Here is a 26,516-nt window from a genome sequence, read left to right as displayed (position 1 = left end):
TGGCTCGCTGTTAGGTTTAGTGCCCAGCACCCAAACCCCTCATCAAATGGGCACGATGTCGGCACGTTGCCCACGGTGTGGTTCTGGTCCCTGGTTTTCCAGGGCTCACAATTCAGCTGCTTGTCACCAGTCCAGTACCTTTGCAGCACTGCCAGCTGCTTAGCTATTTGCTGGTTTGCATGGTTATTCCTGTTACTCTGACTGAAGTCTGCCGTTTAGCTGGCCTCCTGCCAGAAACGTACCGAACTCTGGCTGTGCTCCCCTGACCACGGAGCAGCACGATTTGTAAAAGGCTTGCTCTGTTCAGTCGCCATTGCAAACACAGAAGGCTCTGGTGGCGCATTTGCAGCTTGGTGGTCAGAAGCCAATTGAAGGGCTGCCTCCATTTTCAGTAGAGTAGATGCGAAGTTCTTGGGCTAGAAATGACAAAGGACGTTGGCCCATAGGATTGTGGGATAGTTTTTGGAGGACTCCCAGCACCCGAGTCGAGGAGATTGTGTCCACACTGCAAAGCAACAGGGCTCGAACCCTGGGTCAGCGCGATTTCAGGGTCAATGGAAGGGGGGCTAGGCTTGAGCCTGGGCTTACACTGCAGTGTAGACATACACTAAGGGACTTGCCCACACACACTGTGTGGAGCAGGGACTTGAACCTGGTCTTCTGAGAGCCAAGCTAATGCCATAACCACTGGGCCACCGTTCCCCTGGAGCACAGAGAATGATACCACACGTTTCAGCAGACTGTGCCCATTCCACTTCTGGGTCCTTGAGTGACTCAAGATTCCTGCTGCAAGGCAGGGCTCCCCTGGGCCTCCTCCACACAGATGGAGATTAGTTTGGAACTGGCATTAGCAGCTAGCTGAGCTCTGTGATAGCGCACGAGGGGTGGGGGGAGTCTGAGCCCCTCTTCCAGCAGTTCCTCTGGCCTCCTGGCGTGAGAAATTCAGCAAGCCCGAGAGCAGTGCCAGGAACCCTGGGATACCTACCCATCCAGCCATGTTCCACAAGCAGCGCAGGGGCTCAAATGCAAAGCAGATCACACAAATGAGGCACAAGGCATACCATCAATCAAAGACATGTCAGTTTAACTCTAGCAACACACGTCATGCCAGTGAAACTTGTGTGTGGAGATGGTGCGTAATACGGAACAAAGGAGGGAGTAGCCAATAGGCTTTCGTACAGAAACCTGGAGATCAGAGTAGTGGCCACCAAAGCCTCCATCTCTGGGGGTGAGATCCACACACACGCTAGGACAAAACACAGTTACCCTCCAAGTTAACCAGAAGCACCACCAATGGATCTAGCCTCTAGAACGGAGCAGCAAGCCGGGGAGAAGGAATGATTGTTTCTGATTCAGACCCTGCGGGGGACATGTTTTAGGGCCTTTATTCAGACTTCTCCATGAAAAGCCCACTGGGCACTCTGCTCTGACACACTGGTGACCTGTGAGGTCCAAGGATGCACAACATGGTACTTTGTAGAGCCAGCGTACTGAGATCCGGATACAATATACCGCCTGCACTCCGAGACCCAGTCTTCCCCTTCTACCTGCCTGCTTTGATAAATGAAGGAGAAGTTCTATTCACCTGAAGAAATACCCCAGAGATCTAGATGTTACATATTCTCTGCTTTATCCCAGCAAGGATCAGGCTGGGCTGAGCTGACAGACACATGCAAAACGTGCCAGAAGGCTTCACACCCAAGCTGCACAAGATCTAGGAGGAAGACATGACTCCACATCGGGGTGTATTCCTAGAAAGCTGCAACATGCAGTGTCCTGAATTGGCTCTTAGTTGTTTACAACTAGGCCAATCTGATGGACAGGTTTACATATTTTTTAGTCTGTGTTTTAAAAAATTGACTGAAAATGCAAAACAATTTAAGGCTAGAAAGAGGTTGAGTGAGATGCAACAGTATGGAAGTTGTTCATTTGCTGTAAAATCCCTGAAAAAAATAACATAATTCCCAACTTCAGACATGCTTCCCCCCATTGTACCTTCAATGCACGTCCCAGCATGTTACTTCAATTCAGGGGGTTGTGTTTAACCCTAAAAATAAAAGAGCCCTTATTTACAGTAGGAAGAAATTCACATGCCTGCACCAACATCCATTCTTCAGATCAGTTTCTATGAATAACCAGGTTCTGATTCTTCCTCATCATGGCGAAGCTAGGTATTCAGCTTTGACGAGGGATTTAATGCTGCTCGGTTTAATTCCTTGTTTGTATAATCCACAGCTCAGCTCTTGGATGGTGGTCAGTTCAGTGCTGCTGCAAAGCCAGAAGAGGGGTCTCATCAGTTCAGAGCAGCCCACAGGAGTATGGGGTTGGTTTATTTTTTGATTTCACGGCAGCCAAGTTGTGAACAAAATAGCTATTCAGAGCCCAGAGGGATTTTTGCTCAGCTTAACCATTAAAATGGTTGGTACAACGTCTGTACCATTCACAGAGATGTGTCCTCAATCTAGCAGAGAAAGGTAAAATCCAATGGCTGGAAGTTGAAACTAGACAAACGGACTGTAAATAAGGTGTACATTTTTAACAGTGAGAGTCATTAACCATTGGAACAATTTACCAAGGATCGTGGTGGAGTCTCCATCCCTGGTGGCTTTAAAATCAATATTGGACATTTTTCTAAAAGATCTGCTCAAGGAATTAATTCAGGGCCGTTCTCTGGCCTGTTTTATGCAGAAGGTCATACTACAGGATTTCAATGACCCGGGAATCTATGAACAAGAAAAGTCCTGTAAAACAGAGAGTAGGTTAGAACAAGGAAAGGCCTGGTTTCAGCTAAGCAGTATCAAGACATTACATTTAGGAGAAAACTCTCCTTAACAAACCATGATCCTCATAAGTGGGATGAATCACCTAGAGGGCACCATCACCACCAAACAGACAATTCACCACATGGGTAAGAGCTAGCAATTTCAGCTGCATATTTCAATATTGGTCAGCTCAGATGCAAAGGATGTGCCCCCATGACAGCAGGGCCTCAAGTCATGGGCTGGTACTGGGCCAATTTCAAGGATGGAGAGCAAGGCCTGGGTAAGAGCAGGACTTTCACACTGATGCAAACTGGAAAACGTACAGAAGAAATTGACTTGGCCCATAATTCCTTTGCTAGTAATTCATATCTGGAATGCTAGAGTCGGCCATCGTAGGAAAGACTACAAGATCTAACCAAAGAGGATGGACTGGCGGATCAGATACAAGTTGCTTCAGCAACTAAAAGAGGGCAGGTGAGAAAAGGAAGGTGAAATGATCTGTGTAAACTGGATCGATCTAACACTTCCTCCAAAACGACCGAGCACGCTCAATTGCTGTTGGGTGACAGCTCTTCAGTCAGGAAAGGAACAATGGAGAAACCCTCCCTCGGGGACCTAGGAGACTGAACATCACCAAATAAATTCTATATTTAAGGTCAGCCTTCCTATTAAAGCGGTCTGACAAAGTTAAAGTTTGGATCTACATTTACAATGGCTTCAAGTGTGCATATGGGACAACCTCACAAATACTGCAGTTAGTGAGCCGGCAGCACACAGACGAATACAAAGAATACATTTAGAACAGAACTTTAGCAGAGCAACACAGAAACATCAATAATTGTCTCTTTTGGCCTAAAATGAGAAAAAAAAGCCCAGCCACGAAATGCAGCATGGCTGTGCTTACGGCAGAACAAAATTTATGAGCAAGTTGATGAAATACTGAGGCCTGTTTACAAGAGATTTTGCAAGTTTTTCAGGGAACAGACACCACAGCTTTTGTAAAGGAAAATCATGCCTCACTAATCTACTAGAATTGTTTGTGGATGATCAACAAATATGTGAACAAGGATATCTCTTCAATATAGTGTACTTGGACTTTCAAAAAGCCTTTGACAAAGTCCCTCACCAAATGCTCTTCAGCAAAGTAAGCTGTCATGGGATAAGAGGGCAGGTCCTCTCATGGATCAGTAACTGGTTAAGAGAAACGAAACAAAGGGAAGGAAAAAATTATTAGTTTTCAGACTGGAGAAAGGTAAATAGCAAGGTCCCCAAAGGATCTGTATGGGGACTGGTGCTGTTCAACATATTCCTAAATAATCTGGAAAAAGGGGTAACCAGTGGAGGTGGCAAAATTTGCAGATGATACAAAATTACTCAAGATAGTTAAATCCAAAGCAGACTGAAGAGTTACAAAGGGATCTCACACCACTAAATGATGGAGCAACAAAATGGCAAATGAAATTCAATGTTGATAAATGCAAAATAATGCACATGGGAAAACATAATCCCAACTATACATACAAAACAATGGGGTCTAAATTAGCTGTTACCACTCAAGAAAGATCTTGAAGTTATCATGGATAGTTCTCTGGAAACACCTGCTAAATATGTAGTGGCAGTCAAAAAAGCTAACAATGTTAGAAACCATTAGAAAAGGGATAGATAAGACAGAAAATATAATGCTACTATAAAAATCCATGGTACGCCCACACCTTGAATATTGCCTGCAGTTCGGGTTACCCAGTCTCAAAAAAGATACTAGAACAGCAAAAGGTACAACGGCAACAAAAGTGACTAGGGATATTGAGCAGCTTCTATATGAAGAGAGATTAAAAAGACTGGAATTGTACAGCTTGGAAGAGAGATGACTAAGGGGGGATATGACAGAGGTGTATAAAATCATGAATAATTTGGAGAAAGTGACCAGGAAAGTGTTATTTACTCCTTCACATAACATGAACCAGGGGTCACCCAATGAAATTAATAGGCAGCACGTTTAAAATCAAACAAAAGGAAGCATTCCCGCACACAATGCAGTGTCAACCCGTGGAACTCCTTGCCAGGAAAGCTCCAACTCATGTTGGAAAGCCAGAAGTATAACTGGGTTCAAAAAACAATTCGATAAGTTCATGGAGGATAGCCACTGATGGACCTTATTAGCCAAGATTGTCAGGGATGCAACCTCATGCTCTGGGTGTCCCTAAGCCCCTGACTGCCAGAAGCAGGGACTGGACGACAGGGGATGGATCACACAATAATTCTGTTCATTCCCTGTGAAGCATCTGGCACTGGTCACTGTCAGAAGACAGGATACTGGGCTAGCTGGACCATTGGTCTAACCCAGCATGGCCGTTATGTTCTTCAACATATACCTAGGAGAATGAAGAGCTACCAGTTAGAGCTTTGTCAAGTTGTGAGCACTAAAACCAGATTCCCAGGATGCTGTGAGCCAGTCAGAAATTCCAGTGCTAATTAGTTAAACAAAAGCTGCATTTGGTGCACGCTGCCTCCAAATTGCACGTTATTTCCAGTCCAATAGCAGCGCCCAATCACTGCTCCTTACACATGAAGAGTAAAGCTGGAGTGCTGAATACCATTCCATCAGTCATACAATGTTACTCCCCTCCAACATGTTTAGATTTATGCAAACACCGAGCTCTGTAGCATAAACAGACTAGGACCACTGTATATCAATGTATTTCCTCTTCAAGGAACAGACGAGAAGTGCCACAGAGGCATATTTCCCAAAGGCAGTATTTAAAGGAGTTGATTCTCTTGCAACAAAAATCCAGAGCTGTTTGAGAGGGTAACAAAACACTTAGGCACACAAATACATGCACAGGAGCCTTGTGAAGCAGGCCTGAAAGGCTCGCCCAATCCAAGAACTACTGGCAGGTAGGGCAGATTCCCATTGCGTCCTGGCAGAGGGAAAGAAGGGTGCCTGGGATCATACACCTGCAGGGAGGGAAGAGCTGGGCGTAAGAAGCGTTCCGCGCTCCTATTCCTTAGGTAGCTCCTTTATCCAGGACCTGCCCAGAGAGGCACTTACCAGTCAGGTGATTGGTACGGTTTAGCTCTTGATATGGCAAGGGGGGAGAGAACGGAACAGGAAAGAGAGGCCCCATTGGCCCGAAGAAGAGAGCAGCAGCAAGAGAAGAGATGCCCAGCCAAAGGGGAGAGGGGAACACCGAGGGGGCACTGCAAGCATCCTCCAGGGAAGGACACAAAACCTGCTTTTGACTCCTAACACTGGAGGTCTCACAGCACTGTGAATTGCAGAGGCTTTTTATAATGTGTTACTGAGCTTCTCGGTTTCGCTGCATTTCTCTGGGCAGCCTCCCCCAGGTGTTGGCAGGGTGTTGGGGGATGGCAGACAGCTGTTAATGAAGTTGGGGGTGGAACTGCTGTTCACTGGCCAATGCTAACAGCTAGCTAGGCATCGTCCATTCCAGGAAAGCAAGCCGTCTGTCCATGCCCTCGCCACGCTCATCCCATGGAGCTTTCACTGGGAGAGAGACAAGCCATAGAGCAGACACACAAATCCAAATCAACAGGAGGCCAGGAGAACTGCAGCACATAGGCCAAGCTCACTCGCCAAGTCCCTGCTGAAGTGCTCATCTGCAGTGATGGCTACAAAAAAGTCATTTTACTACATGTAACTTGGGTCTTATTTTTAATATTTGAACCCCACATGTCTTGAGCTGAATGACTGCATGGTTGTCATGCTGGGACCTTGTCCTTACTCCCCACACACCCTCCTTACGGTTTGCCACGCGATGCACCAGGGCCGAGTTCAGACTGGGAGCCCCATAGAAAAGGTACCCTCGTCTAAGTCTCTGAATCACCTAATGGTAAGTCTACACTGCAGAAAAAACCCTGAGGCAACAATCTCAGAGCCCAGATCAACTGACTTGGGCTCATGCTAAGGGGCTAAAAATTGCAGTGTAGATGTTTGGGCTGGGGCAGGGCTCTGAAATCTAACGGAAGGGGGGCACAGAGCCCAGGCTCCAGCCCAAGTGGGAAAATCTGCACTGCAACTTTTAGCCCCATAGAGCAAGCCTGAGACAGCTGACCTGGGCTCTGAGACTCGCTGTCACAAGGTGGCTTTTTGGCTTTGTTTGCCCTGTAGACATACACTTTTGGCTGTTGAAACAACACAGGGTAGAACTTAAGTTTCAGTGGGATTATGTTTTTGTTTTTTTACCCAAAATGTTTATCTGTGGTGGTTTTCCCTGAATGGCTTCACCGGAGAAGCAAATTTCAATAAGGGGGGCTTCACGGATCTGAGAGCCACATGGCGTGTCCAGGGGCTAGAGAATCTGAGCTTTTATTTCAAAGGGTCAGCGTCTATGCCTCCCGGTTGCAAAGAAAGCCTTCAAAATGGGAGCTCAGAGTGCCGCACATCAGCGTTGATTTCCCAGATCTACGGACAGGCTGAAATACTGGCTCACAGAGGGGCAACAACCTCTCCATCCCCCATCACCAGTGTCTGCGCATCTCAACCTTTAATGCATTTACCCTCCACAACCTCTGAGGGCGGTGCCATTGTCCCCATCTCTCAAACAGGGACCAAGGCACAGAGATTTGTCCAAGATCCCACAGGCAGCCAGCTGTGGACCAGGAAACCGAACTCAGGTCTCCCCACACCCTGGCCAGCACCCCATCCTTCTTCTCTAAGGCAAGAACTCCCTCCATCCCATTCATCTCACTAAGGTGAGACTTCTAAAGCACTGAGCATCCGAGCAGATGAAAACAGGAAGGGAGCGGGAGGAAAACGAACAGGGATAGAAGTTGGGAGGAGCCGTGAGGAAGAAAATCAGAAGATGCAGAGTGCAGGAAAGAGGAGACAAAGGACAAGCAAAGGGCAGACGAACAGTGATGCTGGCAAGAATTCTTCCTACTAAGCGCTGCCAAGTTAGACAATCAGGTGCTGAATAAATGATGGTAACTAAGATGCAGTCAATATGTAAGGACCAGATTCTATCCTTGAGGTTTGGGCAAACTTCCCACTGACATCATGGGGGGGGGGAGGGGAGAGAGATGATCTGTGACGGACTGAGGGTCGTCCACAGGCCTAAGTGTATACCCCAGTCCACGGGATTACGGAGGCGCTGGCCCCAACTCCACACTTAAGGTCGTGTTACTTAGAGTTCAATTTAACAGCAACTTTCAATGAAATTTTAATTGAAAAGTTTTTTAATGGCATAAGCCAAATCACACAAAATAAACACTGAGCATTATTTGAAGCGTTCATGATGATTTGATGAGACCTACAGCATCACTTATACATCAAGAGCATGTACAGAACATTTTGCAACGTTTTAGACATTGCGGCAAAGCAAACTCGCAGAATTGGATGACAAGCAGCACAAACACCATCAAACCAGGCATTCAAATCTCACCTCTTCTGTTTAAATTCCCAAGCAATTTACTATGGCCACACCAGAAATGCCGCTGACACCACTTTAAAAAGAAGCTAGCAGTGAGCTTATGCAAGATCACTTCAGGCCCACAACCCAGGTTTCTAACATAGAATCATACAAAGGCAGGGCTGGAAGAGATCAAGACACCATCTAAACAAGATCCTGTGCGCTGAGGCAGGACCAAGTAAACCTAGACCACCCTTGACAGGTGTTTGGTCCAACCTGTTCTTAAACACCTCCAATGATGGGAATTCCACAGTCTCTGTGGTAACCTGTTCCAGTGCCTAACCATCCTTAGAGTTAGAAAGTTTTTCCTAACATGACAAATTCCAGTCATATCCACTGCACCAAATGCCTTTCCGAGTGACTAAACCAGTTTGGATTATCCCATCCCTAGCTACTACTACCCACAGCCCTCTCTCGTCACCAGGGACAGGGTTCAGGATTCATGATCACAATTGTTTCACTGCTAATACATAGCGTGTTACACTCAAGGGTTGTGGGTGTTAAGTCAGTACCTGTGTGGTGAGCCCCTCTGTCACCAATCCACAGAGGAGAGTCTGACAGCTCTTAACTTGAGAGCCTGGCTTTTCAGCAGAAGCCGTAAAGACTCACATAAAACCTTAACAGTGACCTCAACAGCAGGGCCGGCTCCAGGCACCAGCCCAGCAAGCAGGTGCTTGGGGTAGCCAAGGGGAAGGGGCGGCATGTCGGGCTCTTCGGCGGCGGCGCCCTCTTGGAGGGAAGGACCTGCCGCCAAAGAAGAAAGTGGCGCGGTGGAGCTGCCACCGATCGCGACTCACTCCCCCCCCCCCCCCCACTTGGGGTGGCAAAAACCCTGGAGCTGGCCCTGCTCAGCAGCATTTAGGCAGAATAACTTTCCAAATGCACATGATACATGACAGTCAGACGCGCTGATCTGTTTAGATCTGTTAATGCCTTGCTGGACAGGACACGTTTGATGAAGCTGGGCACATATTGCTTTTGGGTATCTTTGGGAGATGGAAATGAAAGCCTTCTGGAGCACTGGAGTGTGTTATTGACTGCGCTGTAGGTGATGTGAAGGGGGCAAGGAATGCACAAGTCTTCCCCCTTGTTATTTCCAGGCTGTTAAGGGCTTGGGCAGATGGACCTGAACTGCCCCAACCTGTACTGCCACTTAATTGCTAATCAAAACTAGAATCTGACGCTCTCCACACACTCAGCTAAGACTTATCAGAGCCTACTGAAGCTCCTTCCCTTCGTGACATCACATGTACTCCCTCCCCAGCCTAAGCAGGGCATCAAGTCAGGGGCTGGTCCTGGGCCAATTTCAAGGACGGAGAGCTAGGCCTTGTCTATCAAGGGATGTGCTCCCATGACAGCCACCAGCACAGCTGCCCCAGTTCACTCCCCTAGTGTGCCCGGATAAAGTCACAATCTGCACCACAGGTGCTCATCTTGCTTGAAATCAGAGTAAACTCTAGCTTAGCCTTCACGACGAGTTAAGGGCTTGCCATGGGAACCACTTGGTGAAATTCTACGGCCTATATTTCACACGAGGTCAGACTAGATGGTCCCCACAGTCCCTTCTGGCCTTAAAGATGGATGAAAACAAGTAAATAACATGCAAAAAAAAAAAAATACCCTATAGTAATATAATGCTAAACATGCAGGTAAGTCACAAAAAAAGCCAGTAAACGCAAGAGTTAAGAGTCCCGGCAATAACCCTAACTTGGTCCCACTACAAAGCTGCAATTTCTATCACTATGTTTCTTGTTAAATATATAAATACATTCGTATTTATGCTATGGAGCTCATACCAGAACACACACCAGATGTCTTATGGAATCAAGGTAATGCAGCTGTTGCTTTAACTGCCATATTTCCTGTCTGATTTTAACTGCATTATCTTATCACTGCATGAATACTATTTTTGCATTATAAATGTGTGCCTTGCATTTCACTAATAAATCAAACTCTCCAGCAACATGAAGACTTTGCTTTCTGAGGCCCCAGGGATGAAGTAACTTTTATTCCTGAAGCACACACAGAGAGGTCTCTGCAAAGCATAAGGCTTGGGGACAGCACAAGGAGGATTGTGTTAATCAGTGATTTAGGCACCTGCCTACCATGCATCCGTAGTAATTCTTTTCAATTCCTCCTGCTAAACTTGATAAAGCAATACAAATTTGAGCCGTGAAGTGCCAGCTTCAGAGGGAGCGCTTCAGTGTGTAACTGTGGCAGAGGGTTTCATGTCACCCTTTTTACTATATGTACAGTGCCCACAAGTGTGATGGGTGCTTTACAGCCCCTACCTTACCAGACAACAAAGGGATCACCACACAAAGAATGCAATTTGCACTAACAAGCAGGCAATATACTCCAGTCTCAACCCAGTGCAAGTTCCTGCAGGGAGAATGGCTGCTTTTACAACTTAACAGCTCCTTTAGTTCAAAAGCCCCTGCTATTCCACCCACAATGCTCAAGTTGCTGCATTGTAAGGTAACTAATCAGACCAGCTGAATCTTCACTCACTCTTGTAGCAGTTATCCAGCTGCATGCGTGGCTTCTTGCCACTCTTTCCTGTTGGAAGAAAGAGTATAGTACTTCAATATTTCAGATGCTTAATACAGCCCCACACTGCATTAGCTACTTACTGGAAGAATGTAAATAGCAGCTTATAAAGTAACATTTAAAACCAGCAACAGGAGGTGGTTACTAAACTTTTCCGATTAAGCATTTAAAAGCACTGGCGGTTGCTGGAGTCCTGACATTTCCAAGGGCTCCAGTTGCTGGTCTCTCCGCTCACATCTGGTTGCTCCCATTTGTACAGAATGGACTGTTCATCAGATCTTAATTACCAATTAATTTTGGGGGAAAAGGCACTCTCAGATCAGAGCAGGGCCCATCTGCCCTGTCTCCAACAGCAGTCTTTACCTGATGTTTTAGTTAGACCAGGGGTAGGCAACCTATGGCATGCATGCCGAAGGCGGCACACAAGCTGATTTTCAGTGGCACTCTCACTGCCCGGGTCCTGGCCACCAGTCCGCATTTTAATTTAATTTTAAATGAAGCTTCTTAAACATTTTAAAAACCTTATTTACTTTACATACAACAATAGTTTAGTTATATATTATAGACATCTAGAGAGAGACCTAAAAACGTTTAAATGTATGACTGGCACGCGAAACCTTAAATCAGAGTGAATAAATGAAGACTCGGCACACCACTTCTGAAAGGTTGCCGACCCCTGAGTTAGAGGAAGGTACAAGAACACTCTCCAACTGGGTAACTGTGGAATAACCTGTCCACAGAGGAAGTTTCTTCTTACCCCTATCAGTTAGAACCTAGCTTATGCTATGAAGCAGGAGGGACTATATATTAGTTAACTAATATAACTAGATATTGTCCTCCATATGAACATAATCCTCTTCTGAATCCTAAATTTGTTTCTTCAAGTTTTAAGTTTTTAAAAAAAACATAAGAAGTTTCATACAAAAAAATGTTAACACATTAAGTTTGCAGAATCAAAAGCTGGAAACGGCCAGAATTAAGGTTGCCAACATATACTGCCTTGTGCGTATGTATTATGATACAGTCTTCAATGGCATGGTCACGTGCCAAATGCCTCATTCCATACACCGGATGGATGGTGCTGATTTAATTGGCCGCATACCTTATTTGATAAGAACAGATTTTAAAAAATGATTAAAGCTAATGTTAAAAAAAGTATAGAATACATAGTTTAGGGAAAGAGTGTCTGTACATCTGGGGACAGTGCTTAGATTATCCATAAATACCAAGTTAGTTTTGAAAAGTCATATGATACATAGAGTCCATTATCAGCAATAACCCACATTTAGGTGACCAGATTCTAATATCTGAACTGTATTGTTAAATCTAAATACTTGGGTACATCATTCATGAAAAGTTGTAGAAAGTGGCGGTGAAAAGCAAAATATATCAATGAGTGGAGATTGTCCCTCAGTAATTGAGAATTAGGTAGGTTGTCCATTTAGAAAATACAATCCAGGAGGGAACTATTTCAGTTACTTTCCTGACTGCGCTTCTCATTACACACTATTCAAACCTGCTCTGAATACAGTTTCCTCAATGGCTTTTCTATGGTGCTCATCACTACAGTGTCTGAGTGCTTGACAAACAATCTTCACAACACCCCTGTGAGAGGAGATATAATTATCCCCATTATACAGGTGGGGAACTGAGGCACAGAGAGATTAAGGTCCTAAGTATCCACTAACATGGGTGCCCAATTTGACACACCTAGGCACTGATTTTTCAGAGTAGCATTGTGTAGCACTTTATTTGTTCAGAACACAGCTCCCATTGCTTTCAGTTGGAAGTGTGAGCATTCAGCACTTCTGCAGATCAGACCCCAGGTGGCTCTGAAAATGAGGAATACTCAGTGGCCATCTGTGAAAGTTTTCATTTGTGACTTGCCCGGTATCATATAGAAACTCTGTGGCAGAGGCAGAGATAGAATCCAGGGCAGCATTCAACTTGTCTTTAGCATGAGACTATTCCTACAGTTCCCCGATTCATTCACCACAGATCTTCCCAATTCTGCAACAAACGAAGCAGAGCTCCTAACAGGCAAGTTCCATGCACTACACAATGCACAACCCTAATTCATTCCCTGAGCAATTGGTCCTGTGGAAAAAAATAGTATGTGATCATGTAATTAAAGACGGAATCATAATGCATATGCACAAAGGGGCCAAGTTAAGACTCTCAGGCAACCTTAATTCTGGTATTTCCTAGCTTTTGCATGTTCACTTTACAACTTTCATGTTCTTTTAACACTGGTGTTTTTATGCAATTCATGTATTTATTACACACTGATCCTAGTACAGGCTTTTGGAGCACCACACTGGTAACCTTTTACTACAGTGAAAGTTGGCCATTTATTCCTCTGATTTCTCATCGCTGCTTTCTAATAGGACAGAACTTTGCCTCTCACCCTGGGACTACTTAATTTTCTTAATGGACTCTTGTGATTAACTCTGCCAAAGCCTCATTGGAAAGTACAAATAAGTTATATCATCGGTATTGGAAACATATCCCTCCAAAAATGTATTCATTCTCTCTAATGCACATTTCACAGTGTGTTAAAATAAATAATTTGACAACTTAACTCACACATTAGAACGCTGTAGATATTAAAAAAACAAATGCTGTCTGAGTCATCCAAATAACATAAGCACGGAAGAGTCTGGAAATACTCTGCCAGGAACCCCACATGCTTTATAAAGTTAAGTATTTCCAGACTCATGCTTAGATATTCCCCCCCCCCCCCCCCCCAATAACAGCCTTCTAATTTCCTCACTTTCAAAACTATGGTTGTGGTTATAACGAAGCGTCACAAGCAAAAAGCTTAGCCAGTGTGGAATTAAATTTGCTGGCAGTCAACACAGCCTTGTGCTCCTCAAGCCCTTCTAGAATATTAGAGCTTCCTTCCCAAAACTTCAAGGCTGGAAAACCAAGAAATGCTGAGTTAAGGTCCCCTTACAAGGAAAAGCAAACCAAACTTGTTAGAAAATGCAGAGCTTCATGACACTTCCTACATATCACAATCACACCACCTTACCACTGCCCTCGGGGAAATGGCAACAGGACCTGGGAATATCCAGTACCTTACCCTCCCATTCTCTGTGCCCTCCCCAGTCCAACACAGCACTCCTATTCACATAGCCAACAGGCACAGCACCTCTGACCCAGGGAGTACTTGCTGCTGGTTTGCAGAGATCACACTTTACACAGAAGCTGAAGGAGGATAAGAGCCTGTCACTTCTCTTATAGACATGTCAGGGTAGGGATCCAAGGGGGCAAAATTCAAAAGGGGAGAGTTACCTGACCATAATACACATTTCAAACCCTAAAAACATGCTAGCTAAACCCAACTCCCTCTACTCTCACTTCAGGCCTTGCTAGTTTAGAACGAAGTGGCAAGATCTAAAAGATTTGTATGAAAGTTGTTACAGCTTGAAATGATGGTGTGCGGTAGAGGGTATTATTGTTTACAGGGCATGCAGCCATCCTGCATCAAGCAGTAACACTGGGTGAAGTGGATAAAAAGCAAGTCTTTTTCACAAGTGACCACAAGGCTTCCTTTCCGTCTTTAGCCTAGTGCTATTAGGGACCATTCCATGCACAGGGGTTCTCACCGCTTTGCAGTCCCTGTGCTCAGCTGCCTGCAGGACTCCCCCCAACCAGAGGGAAACGAGCAGACAGGAGGACATCACTTGGAAAGCTGGTACTGAAAAGGACTGGTGGAAAGCAACCGAACACGAGCTCCCAGAGCAATGTTGTGGCCAAAAGGGTTAAGGTGATCCTTGCATGTAGGAACTACCAGGGAACAAAGACCAGCATAGGGAGGGGTTACCTCTGCACATGGGGTAGGGAACACCCCGGCTGGAATACAGTATCCGAAAGGATGCTGAACCATGGAAAAGACCCACGAGAATGATGCACAGCCCAGAAAACGCACCCCACAACGAGAACCGTCCAGAGCGCCGGCAATTGCATTTACCACAAAGAAAGGTCAAAGGCGACTGGATCGCGGGCTAGGGGCCGACTTGATCGTTACAAGCTCTTTAGTCTACCAAGCAAACGCCTAACCAATGGCTGGGGACTGCAAGGGGGCAGGTTACACCCCGTTCCCAGTTAGGAGGGAACAATACGGGCACACGGCCAGGGGAACAGCTCCCAGGGCTGCGGCGGGACTCGCTGGCCAAGTCCCCTGGCCCGGGCGGTCGGGTCTTTTCTGGCGCCGCTCCCCGAGTCTCTGACTGGCCCCTGGGGAGCCCCGGCCGGCTCCCAGGCAGCGCGCTCCGCAGGCGGGGCCCGGTCCCGGTCCCGGGCCGGGCTCGGTCTCCCCGAAGCCCGGGGGGGCTGGGGAAGAACGGGCCGCCCCTGTATGGTCCAGAGCCAGCCCAGGGGGCTCCGGTCCCCCGCTGCCCTCGGGCTCCCCCACCACCGGGCCCCGGGCCGGCTCCAGCCCGTGTGAGCCGCGCCCCGGCCCGGGCTGAGGGGGGCGCTGGGCCCGGCCGCCCCGCACTCACCGAGCAGCAGCAGGAGCCAGACCCCCCGCGCCGCCTCCATCGCAGCCCGCTGGGTCCCCGCCGCCGCCGCGCTCACTCCATGCCGCCGCCGCCAGCTCCGCCCGCCGGCCCGGCCCCGCCCCCGCCCCGACACACACAGGAGGGGCTTCCGGCGGGGGGGGGGGGGGTCCGCACCGGAAACCGCCCTGATCAGCGCCACGACCTCTGACCCCGGGGAGGCGCCGCGACCCCCTCTGGAACGCGGACCCCCTCCCCCACCGCCACCGCGGGGCCGTCACCTAGCAACTGATCTCCGGCCCGCCCCCGGCCCCGCCCCTTAGCGACAGACCCCGTCCCTCCCCTAGCAACTGACCCCACCCCCAACCCTGCCCCTTGGCTACTGGCCCTCGGCCCGGCTCCTCCCCTAGCAACTGAACCCGCCCCCCCCAACCCCACCCCATAGCTACAGACTCCAGCCGGCCCCGCCCCTAGCATCTGACCCCACCCCACCCCCTCCTGACGTCACCCTGGCGCCTCCCCTAGCAACTGACACCCCTGGTCCTGCCTCTGGCCATTCCCCTTAGCAACACATTTCCCCCGGCCCCCCACTAGCAACTAACCCCTGCCCCCAACCCTGTCCCTTACCTATTGACCCGCTCCCCAGCCCCTCCCCTAGCAACTGTCCCCCCCGCTCCACCTCTGGCCCCACCCCTTAGCGACTGACCCAGGGGGGTCCTGCCCTGCCCCTTAGTAACTCGCCCCGCCTCCCACGGTGCCCTGCCCCCAGTGAATCACCCCACCCCCCAGCTTCTCCCCTTAGCAACTGACGCCCCCATGGGCCCCACCCTAAGCGACAGACACCCCCCACTTACCCTGCCCTGGCTGGATGCACCGACACACACCCCCTCCGGCACTCAGTGCCCTGCCACCACCCCTTTCCCACATGCCCACTGCCAGGTCAGGGCAACAGCACCCACTTGCTCCCTGGAGGGCACCTACTCTGTGCTCCTGGTTCGCAGCCATCACCTCCCTGGGGCAGAGGCCTGCCTCTCATGCCCTCCTGGCCAGGGTCTGACCAGGCTGCACAGATCTGATACCCCAGTAAGCCAGACGGCCTAAGCAGGCCATGGTCTGCACTCCACTGTCTCTTCCAAGGCTGGGAACGGCATCGTTACCGACAGGTGAGTTATAACACAGCTCTTTCTAAGCAAGCACACGTATTCGAACGGTGAAAGCATTACAGGGAAAACCTGTTAAAACAATGAGAGAACCGATGCCTACGGTGGAACACTTACCAGACGTCACCCCAGCTCCACCAGGGGCTCGCGTAGGAGTCAGTCCTTCAAACCCCACACCGGGGTTCTCTCAATGCTTGCACGTCCGTAACCACCTTAGCTCAGAATAAGTCTAATAACCCTGGCCCCAGCACTAGCACCTGCTGGACTTTCCAACAGGAGAGGTAGGTGTGCTGCAGCAGCTCAGAATGCTGCCGGGGGGAGAGAGAAAGGCGAGAGGGTGGCTGGAGCTGGGGAGTGGCTCAGGAACTGCCCAAAGGGGAAGCTGGACGGCAGTTACAGAAGGAGGCAAAGGAAGGTAGTGCTGGCTAAAAAGGGGATTGGCCAGAGGAAGCTGGACTGTGAAGGGCCATGGGCATGCAAGGAGCACAAAGCATATCACCAGAAAGGTTGACCATTGGGGCACTGACAGAGGAAGTACAGTTTGGGCGCCTGGGGAACTGGCGTGGCCCTTCGGGTGAGGAGCTGTTGCTTGCGGGCAGACCTGCTGGACAGAGGTGCAGGCCAGAGAGAGACGGAGGTGGGACAGCAGGCGTAAAACTGGACTTTGCAGCCAGGGCGAGCAGGAGCTGATTCCTTCTTGGGGTGGCCCAACGCCTTGTTGACGGGTTTCTTTTATTGTGATAGACAAGGTGGGGGAGGGAATATCTTTTATTGGAGAGAGACACGCTTTCCTGCCACACACAGCTTTACTTCAGGGCTGGGAAAGGTGCTCAGCGTGTCACAATTACATTTGTGTGATGGTTTCAGAGTAGCAGCCGGGTTAGTCTGTATCCGCAAAAAGAACAGGAGTACTTGTGGCACCTTAGAGACTAACACATTTATTTGAGCATCCGATGAAGTGGGCTGTAGCCCATGAAAGCTTATGCTCAAATAAATGTGTTAGTCTCTAAGGTGCCACAAGTACTCCTGTTCTATTGGTGTGATGGTCATCTACGGTTGATTATTTTCCTAAGCAAATAGTTGATGTTACTTCCTATTATTTATGTGTTTGCCAAATTTCTGGGGTGTCCTTTATAAAGTTTAACAATGTAAGGTTATCTCCAGTGTCTTTAGTTCACCTACAGTAGGCGTAGCCTAGCCAAGGCCCGGGTCACTGCACAAGGGAACACCCCTGAATAGGTTAGTCTTTCCTGTATACAGCCTGGGCCTTTGATCTTTACACTGTGGGAACAGGTAATGACAAGTCAATGGTCCCTTCTCCAGGGCATAGCTTCCAAAGGCTTGGGTTTTGCATAACAAGGGAGTTGGGGGTGTGAATTTGCATTCACCTCCCCCTAGAGATTTCCCAGTGAGCAAAAGACTGCGCTTGACCTGAGCACCCACCCTGGAACAGTTCTGTCATTGCCCACTTCCGCCACACCATGCGTGACTTTGTTCTCCCACCACCACCTACGCATCCACCCAGCAAAAGTGCAAAGGCATTCCACCTGGGAACAAAAACCTCATTGTGGCCCCTGCATAAGCTCCTACCTCACTGGCCCTCAATGCCTCGTACCCACCGTTCCCCCCCTCAGTGCAGTAACTGATAGTAGCTTTTCCTCCCCACAGTCCGCTCTGGGCCCTCTCAGGCACCCTTTCATGCCTGGCTGGCATGTCAGAGATCACTGCAAACATAAGAGTAAACACAAAGTTTAGTTGTCTCCTATAAACTCCAAGGAAGTATCAGAGTACAGCCCATGCACCACACTCCTCTCTCCCAGCCCCAGTGTGTGGAGCAGGGCAGCGTTTTTAAAGTGATGGCCTCTTTCATTGGTGGCTATAGCACCCATCGTCTTCCCCAAACTGCTCTTAGCCTTTCTGTGACAGTCAGACATGCAGTACTGACAACCCCAAATGTTCAACAATCATGATTCAGGCTCACCCAAAATCATGAGATTATGTAAAAATACAAGATTTGGTGGTGTTTTTATTTGCCTTCTGCTTTTTGAGCCTTTAGGTACACTGGGGTCACATTTTGAAGCGTTCTCCACAGCCACAAGGGCTAGAAATTTACTTTTTCTTTAAAAATGAAGGTTGAAATCATCACATCTCCACTGACTCCAGGAGCTGGGGCTTTAGGGAAAACAAGAATTATCACGAGACTCGTGACAGAATCAAGAGAGTTGGCAACACTGGCAGCTGCCGTGATTGCTTCTGTGAGTCCCAGCACTAAAAGTTGGAGTCTGCTCTGTCAGTCTTTCTAAGGCGGGGAGTGGTCCAATACACTGCTCTAGAGACTAGAGGATAAGAACCAAAATGCTAGGCACTCCGCCTGGATGCCAGACCTCATGCTCAGTAGAGCAACTCAGAGATGTAGGTTTCAAGTAGATTGTCCATGTTGGAGCAAAAAACAGTGTAAGAAATTTAAAATGTAAACAACAAAAAGTCATTTGGGGGGATTTGTATCTCAGGAACTTTTTGACCCAATGCTGCCAATTTTTCACCACAAACGCTTTCCTGGGCCTTGAACCAGCATGCCAGATTTCAAGCAGATCTGACTGAGCATGTTGAAAATTGGGCTTTGAAGAGAAATGCTGTTGCAATCTTCATGATGGAGCAACTAGAACTCCTCTCTAAGCTGGGTTTTATACCACACCTATCAATAGCATAGTATGCCATAGGCTTCTTACCAGGGTGCGGAGCTAACTACCCAGACAGAGTGAGTACCCAAGCTACCTCAGGTCTGGTCACAAATTTGGGAGCTTAAACAAAGCCTAGAAAATAGAACTGGGAAAGATGCCTGAGGCCCCCAGGGCCCAGAGCAGGAGGGTTCCTTTGCTGGATTGGTAGCATGGGAGCTTTACTCTTGCCATAGCCTGGTAGTCTCATGCCATTATGCCCGTTTCCCTGTTCTTAACATAAGAGCACACGATACTGTCCTGTTCTCCTTTACTTACTGTGCTCTACGGAGCCACTTGGAAGTGAAGGCTGCATCCACATTTCTGCTTAAGGACAAACGGCTCGAAAATCCACAGGCAGAGTCAGATCTGTCTGAAAATTAATATACCAGTTCAGGGCCTGGGGTAGAGTCTGTGGGGGAAATTTGGGGCCACTCGATCAGATCTTGAGATACAGCATTCCAAAAACGGCATTTGAAAATATGAACCTTCGAATGCTTCTTTGCACAAAGATGGAGAAAGCAATAGGCAAGATCCCTGTAAAAGGGTTGTTGTGGGATGCCCCTGCTGAGATTTAGTGCGACACTGGATAACTCAAAAGGGACGGAGCTTGTCCTTTTTTTTGGTTTGCTGGACTGCTGCAGGCAGGCAGAAAGAGGGGGAGAGAGAGCGCCCCTCCCTCACAAGGTAGCCGAGGGGAAGGTGCACTGGGCTGGGAGCCAGAGATATACGAGTGCAAGTCTCAGCTTTCACAAGCTGCTGCTAACATGTCTGTACCCTTCACTTCTCTTAGTAACCATGTCCACGTCCCTCCCACAGGGCAAGGCAAGGATCTGCCTTCCCAATCTGCAGAGAAGGAAACAGAGAGCTGCACGGCAGCCAAACACAGAGGCCATAGATCCTCTCTGCTCCCACTCAAAATTCCCGTTTACACATCCCGGGATCACATTAGCCCTTTTGGCCCCAGTGTCCCACTGAGAGCTCATGTTCAGCTGATTATCCATCACAATCCCCACATTTGTTTCCATCACTTCTTCCCAGGATAGAGGCCCCCATCCTGGAAGTATGGCCAAGCCTTTGTTCCCAGATGTAGACATTTACAATCAGCTGTATTAAAACACAGATCGTTCACTTGCACCCAGCTTACCAAGTGACCCAGTTCACTCTGAATCAGTGACCTGTCCTCTTCATTAGTTACCACTCCCCCAAGTTTTTGGGCCATCTGCAAACTTCCTCTCTGATTATTTTATTTTCTTCCAAGTCCTTGATAATATTGTTAAATACCATAGGGCCAAGAACCGATCCCTGCAGGACCCCACTAGAAACTAGGGTGACCTGATGTCGCGATTTTATAGGGACAGTCCCAATTTTTGGGTCTTTTTCTTATATAGGCTCCTATTACCCCCACCCCCGTCCCGATTTTTCACACTTGCTGTCTGGTCACCCCACTAGAAACAAACCTGTTCAGTGATGAGTCCCCATTTGCAGTTACATTTTGCAGCCTACCAGTTAGCCAGTTTTAATCCATTTAATGTCGTCTCTGTTCATTTTTTATCTTTCTAGTTGTTTTAATCAAAATGTCGTGTGGCACCAAATGGCCTTCCAGAAGTCTAACTAGCTTAGATCAACTCTTACCTTCATCAACCGAACTTGTAATCTCATCCAAAAAGATCTCCAGTTAGTCTGACAGGATCTACTTGCCATGAACCCAAGTTGATTGGCATGAATTATTTGACACTCCTTTAATTCTTTATTAATCGAGTCCCGTATCAGCCGCTCCATTATCTTGCCCAGGATCAATGTCATCCCATTTACCCATTTTAAATATTGCCACGACGTTAGCTTTCTTCCAGTGTTCTGAATCTTCCTTAGTGTTCCGAACCAACGGTAACAGTCTAGCAAGCGCCTCAGACAGCTCCTTTAAAACTCTTCAGTGCAAGTTGTCTGGACCTGCTGATTTAAAAAGTCTAACTTTATAGCTGCTGTTTAACATCCTCCTGAGATACCAGTGGAACCGAAAGAGCATTACCATATGATATGCCTACCTCATGTTTCTCCCAGATACAGAACAGAAATATTTATTGAACACCTCTGCTGCCTTTTCTGCATTATCCTGGATGATTCTACCATTTCCAACTAGTAGTGGACCAAACTGCAGGCCCGTTAGTTTGACCTCAATTGCATCCAAGGTCTTGGAACGAATTTTGAAAGAGAAGGTAGTTAAGGACATGGGGTAAATAATAACTGGAATAAAATTCAATATGGTTTTACAAAGGGTAGATCATGCCAGACCAACATGATCTCTTTCTTTGAGAAGATAACTGATTTTTTAGACAAAGGAAATGCAGTTGATCTAATCCATGTGGGTTTCAGTAAGGCAATGAATACAGTTCCACACGGGAAATTATTAATTCAATTGGAGAAGATTGGGATTAATATGAGCATTGAAAGGTGGATAAGGAACTGGTTAAAGGGAGATTACAATGGTCATACTGAAAGGGGGTTACTACTGGAGTTCCTCAGGGACCAATCTTATTTAATTATCTTCATTAATGACCTTGGCACAAAAAGTGGGAGTGTGCTAATAAAATCTGCAGATGACACGAAGTTGGGAGGTATGGGCAATATGAAGGAGGGCGGGAATACCATACAAAAAGATATGAAAGACCTTGAAAACTGGAGTAATAGAAATGGGATGAAATGTAATAGTGCGAAGTCCACGGTCATGCACTTAGGGACTAACAACAAGAGTGTTTGTTATAAGCTGGGAACGTATCAGCTGGAAGTGACAGAGGAGGAGAAAGACCTGGGGTGTATTGGTAGATCACAGGAAGACTGAGCCGTCAGTGTGATGCAGCCGTGGAAAAGTCTAATGCGGTCTTGGGATGCATCAGGCGAGGTATTTCCAGTAGAGACAGGGAAGTGTTAGTACCATTATACAAGGCACTGGTGAGACCTCATCTGGAATACTATGTGCAGTTCTGGTCTCCCAGGTTTAAGAAAGATGAATTCAGACTGGAACAGGTGCAGAGAAGGGCGACTAGAATGATCAGAGAAATGGAAAACCTACCTTATGAGAGGAGACTCAAAGAGCTCGGCTTGTTTACTGTAACCAAACGAAGGCTGAGGGGAGATGTGATCGCTCTATAAATACATCAGAGGGATAAATACCAGGGAAGGAGAGGAGTTATTTAAGTTAAGTGCGAATGTGGACACAAAACCAAATGGCTATAAATTGGCCATCAACAAGTTTAGGCCTGAAATTAGGCAAAGGTTTCTAACCATCAGAGTGAAGTTCTGGAACAGCCTCCCAAGGGGAGCCGTGTAAATGGAGGATTCTTTGTAACTTGAAGTCTTGATTTAAGAACTTCAGTAACTCAGCCAGAGGTGAGGGGTCTAGTGCAGGTGAGGGTCGGTGGCCTGCAGCGTGCAGGAGGTCAGACTAGATGATCATGATGGTCGCTTCTGGCCTTAAAGTCTATGAATCTAATTCCAATAGCAGATGCAGTAGCTGTGCTCCCCCCGAGTTTTACCCCGATGGGGGAACACTGGGCCGGGAAAAGGGCAGCTTCTCAACCCTCTCTGCACAACGCAACCGCACCTCCTTAACTGTGCCCCTGTGGGGATGGCAATAGGAACTGGGGACATCACAACACCTTGCCCACCCCTCAACAGACCTGCCACCCTCTCTGTGCCCAGCACAGCTCCAGCTTAGCACCCCATCCACGCAGCCCACCGGCCCCTTGCTGTGCCCTGTGCAGGGCATGCTGCTGCTTGGCACAGAACACCCAGGGAGGGGTAAGGTCCTGCCAGCCCCAGGGGACACCTGAGGGTAGGGACCGAGTTGAGGTGGTGGGGTGGGAAGCATCACCTTAACTCTGCATTTGACAGTGTTTGAACAGTTTTGAACAGTAACCCCCCATTTTCTCTACTCCTGCACCGCCCAGTTGATACACCATTCAGACAGGCCATGGCAGGGAGGAGGGCTGGCCTTGGAAAGCCCTGGACCAAAGAACCACAGCCAGTGCCAGGCACTTCCTGGGAGCAGGGTCCATTTCTGCATGCTGGCCAGGGCAGGGAGCCGGGTCCCCCGAGCACCCTGGCAGAAGGGAGAGCCTTTCACCATGGTGTCAGGCATTCGTAACCAGACGGGGCCAGGAGACAAGCTCACACCTTGCCCACGCGGTACACAGCCGCTGGCTCTGCCGGGTGCTAGAAAACAGGTCAGGCACCGTCCGTCCCCACCCCCGTCAAGGGAAGGTTCAAATAAGGCCTAGTCCTTTGAGAGCAAAGCTGGCGAGAGCTCAAACCCTCTCACCACACCCAGCACTGCACCCGAGGCCCCATGCCAGACACAGACTTGGGTTCAGAGCAGCTTTGGTAGGCCCAGCCCTTCAGACAGCTGGAAAAACAAACCCAGGCTGCTCCGTGGATGAGAGCCAGAGGAGCGCCTCAGGCCCAGGGAAAGGGCAGGGCTCAGGAGAGGCCGCAGCACCCATGGGTAGAGCGCACTGGGCTGGGACTCGGGTGACCTGCGTTCCGAGCCCAGCTCTGAACAGGGCTGCTGCGGGCCTTGGCCAAGTCACTTCCCCAGCACGTGCCTCAGTTTACCCTCCCACCCCTCGTCGAAGAGGCTGCAAGCTCTCTCCCTTACTACGTGTATGTACTCTGCCCAGCAGAATGGGGTCCTGAGCTCACCTCTGAAATATTCATTGCTGCCAGGGCCACCGCACCTGAAGGCTGCCTGCCCCTTCCCATTCTAAGCCCCTCGTTCCAGGTGCTGATCACACTGCTGGGTAACTCCGTGGGATGAACTTTGCATGCTGGGTACCTGCCTCCTGCTGCGCGTTTTCCTTTTGGCAAACGAGCCAAAATGGTTCAGGCATTTCCAAGCATGAGGCGAAGGGGGAAATGGTCTTTCTGACCAGCTGTCGTGTCCCTCTGCTTTGGAGCAAGGATTGAAAGTTGGCGGGGGGAGGGGGGGGGGAGGAGGCTTTTGCCATCCTTATGAAAATCTGGCCAAGCTCTAAGACTTTGAACCAGCCCAGTTCGCATATGCTCCTTAGGAACTCGCTAGAGTTTAGCAGCTAAACTCATCAAGGATTCTGTCCCCACTGAGCATGCTCCATCTTCTCACAGCTCCTAGTGCTGCTCAGACAGCACCTGGCCGTAGCTAGGTATCTAACCCATAGCTACGAGCCACTCAGCAGGACTGTCCCTGTAGCAGCTGCTCTGAGCTGCAGGGGGGCCAGGCCCTGGCAGGATCTGAGAGCAGCAAGCCTGTCTCTCCTGTGCACTCTGTGCCCTCCCCTGCTGGCACCCAGGCAGGGCCAGCTCTAGCATTTTTGCCGCCCCAAGCAGGAAAAAAAAAAAAAAGCCGCGATCGGCGGCAGGTCCTTCGCTCCCAGAGGGAGTGACGGCCCCGCTGCTGAATTGCCGCCGAATGTCCGGATGTGCCACCCCCCTCTTCATTGGCCGCCCCAGGCACCTGTTTGCTACGCTGGTGCCTGGAGCCGGCCCTGCACCCAGGTAGGGGGAGCAGGAAGGCACCTGATTCCAATGCAGAGGGGACAAAAGCCAGACCAGGGGGAGGGGAAGGAGGGAGACTGAGAGGGGAGGGAGGCTGGGAGCCAATGAGGAAAACGGGGTGAGGGTGGGGAGGAATACTGGGAGCTGATAGAGATCAGACAGGGAGTTGTGGGGGAGACTTGGCTGCACACGGAGACTGGGACTAGAAACGAGCAGGGAGAGACAGATCTGACAAGCAGCTGGGGTGCAGGAGAACTGGGACTGGCTGGGAGGTGGTGGAGAGAGACTGAGATTGGAGGAGGATCCCGGGGATGGATACGAGGGTTGGAAACCAGTGTGGGGCAGGCAAAGAGGCTAGGTAGATCAGCCAAAGAGTGGGGGGGGGGACCGTGACTGGCCGCACAAGGCCATTGGGACTAGATGTGGAGAGGGGGAGAGACTGTGAGGGTGGGTGTAGTAGCCAGCCCCCTCCCATGCCCACTTTGTAGCCTAGGATTATGGTCCAAGTAGCCTGCCTCAATTTCCCTTCTTGGAGTGTTAAAATAAAATTTCACTCTTGATTTTTTCTTGGTCAAAAATACTCCTTCGGGTGTGGATTTAGTAATACAAGCCACACTGCCCATAGCCCTCAAAATACCAGTGTCAGGTCCTAAGTCCGCACATGGTTTCTCTTCCCCTTCCTGGGCCTTTGTGCCTGGGGCCTTTGCAGTCTCGCCCCAGCTTGGCCTGGGACAACTCCCCTGATCCCAGGGTCCACCCTGCAAGAGCCCTTCCTTATCTGCCCCAGCCCCCTCCATTGCAGCCACCTGCTGCCTGTTGAAGGGCAGTCCCTGATTCAACGCAGGCTACCTTTGTCTGTAATCCTAGTAGGCTAGCCCCAGCCCTCCAGCCTATAAGGGGTGAGCCAGCCTCTTACGGGGGCAGCTGGGAACTGGCCAGCAGCCAGGAGAGGGAGACTAGGACCAGGGAGACTAGGACCAGCTGGGCCAATAAACTCAGGCTGGGGAAGAAGGAAGAGCAGGAAGGGGATGGGGCAGGAGCCAGGCTTTGGGCTGAGGGTGGGTGGACAGGTACAAGCTGTGCTCACTAGAGACCACTCCCTCCTAATCCTTGAGTCTCACCAGGCCTCTGCTGTCAGCAAGTGTCTGTGAAACTCACCAGCAAAAGTGTTCTAATCCCCCACTAGTGCTGGTCCGCCTGGAGGATGACAACCTACTACTGCTAGCAGTGACTGTTAGCTCAAGTGGCCGAGGTCAGTGGGGTGGCTCTAAAGGGCCCAAGCCCTGCTGGTGACCCACGGGGGGTCAGTATGATTCCACAGAATGGAATTGCTGTGTTTCAGCGATGCGCATCCTAGAAAAGCTCATAAGGAAATGAATCATTCTGGCTTCAGTGCAGGGGTTGAATAGTGGCCAGGTCACACAGGGCACAATCAGACTGGCTGCTCGTTAGGTGAGTGCCACCCGTCCATCCTGTGCACTGAAGGGGACAAAGACAGCACATGAGCATGCAAATAAAGACGGTCATGCAGGTGCCCAAAGGGGCCGAGTTAAGGGTACACAGGGAACTTAATACTGGCATTTCCTCACTTCTGAGTGCTTGACTTGCAAACCGAGCGAGTCTGTACATACGATACACAGCCAGCGTACAGCACAACGCAGGCAGACTAGTCCGGAGACCCCTTGGCATGACTCTTGGACAGCTAGTGGCTGCAGGGAGAAGTCATTCCAGACTGACATATTGACCAGGTGCTTGCCTATCTCAGCCTCGCAAGAGCTGGGGCCCCCTTCCAGTGCCTGTGGGAGCAGGGGGGCTCCACCCCACGAGATTCTCTGCATTGGCTCCGGACCAGGCTCATGGATCC

General features: G+C 49.2%; 1 protein-coding gene across 1 annotated transcript in view; it reads right to left on the bottom strand.

The window, feature by feature from the left end:
• The window catches only part of PTK7 (protein tyrosine kinase 7 (inactive)), an 87,654-nt gene extending 72,310 nt beyond the window's left edge, over positions 1-15,344 (bottom strand). Inside the window, exon 1 of the mRNA XM_034764001.1 lies at positions 15,250-15,344. Within this exon, the coding sequence (XP_034619892.1) occupies positions 15,250-15,289 (40 nt within the window). The 5' untranslated portion in view covers positions 15,290-15,344. The remainder of the gene's footprint in view (positions 1-15,249) is intronic.
• Between the last annotated feature and the right edge of the window lie 11,172 nt (positions 15,345-26,516).

Source organism: Trachemys scripta, chromosome 3, assembly GCF_013100865.1.
Source record: "Trachemys scripta elegans isolate TJP31775 chromosome 3, CAS_Tse_1.0, whole genome shotgun sequence".
Taxonomy (NCBI): domain Eukaryota; kingdom Metazoa; phylum Chordata; order Testudines; family Emydidae; genus Trachemys; species Trachemys scripta.
This window is presented reverse-complemented; position numbering and strand designations above follow the sequence as displayed.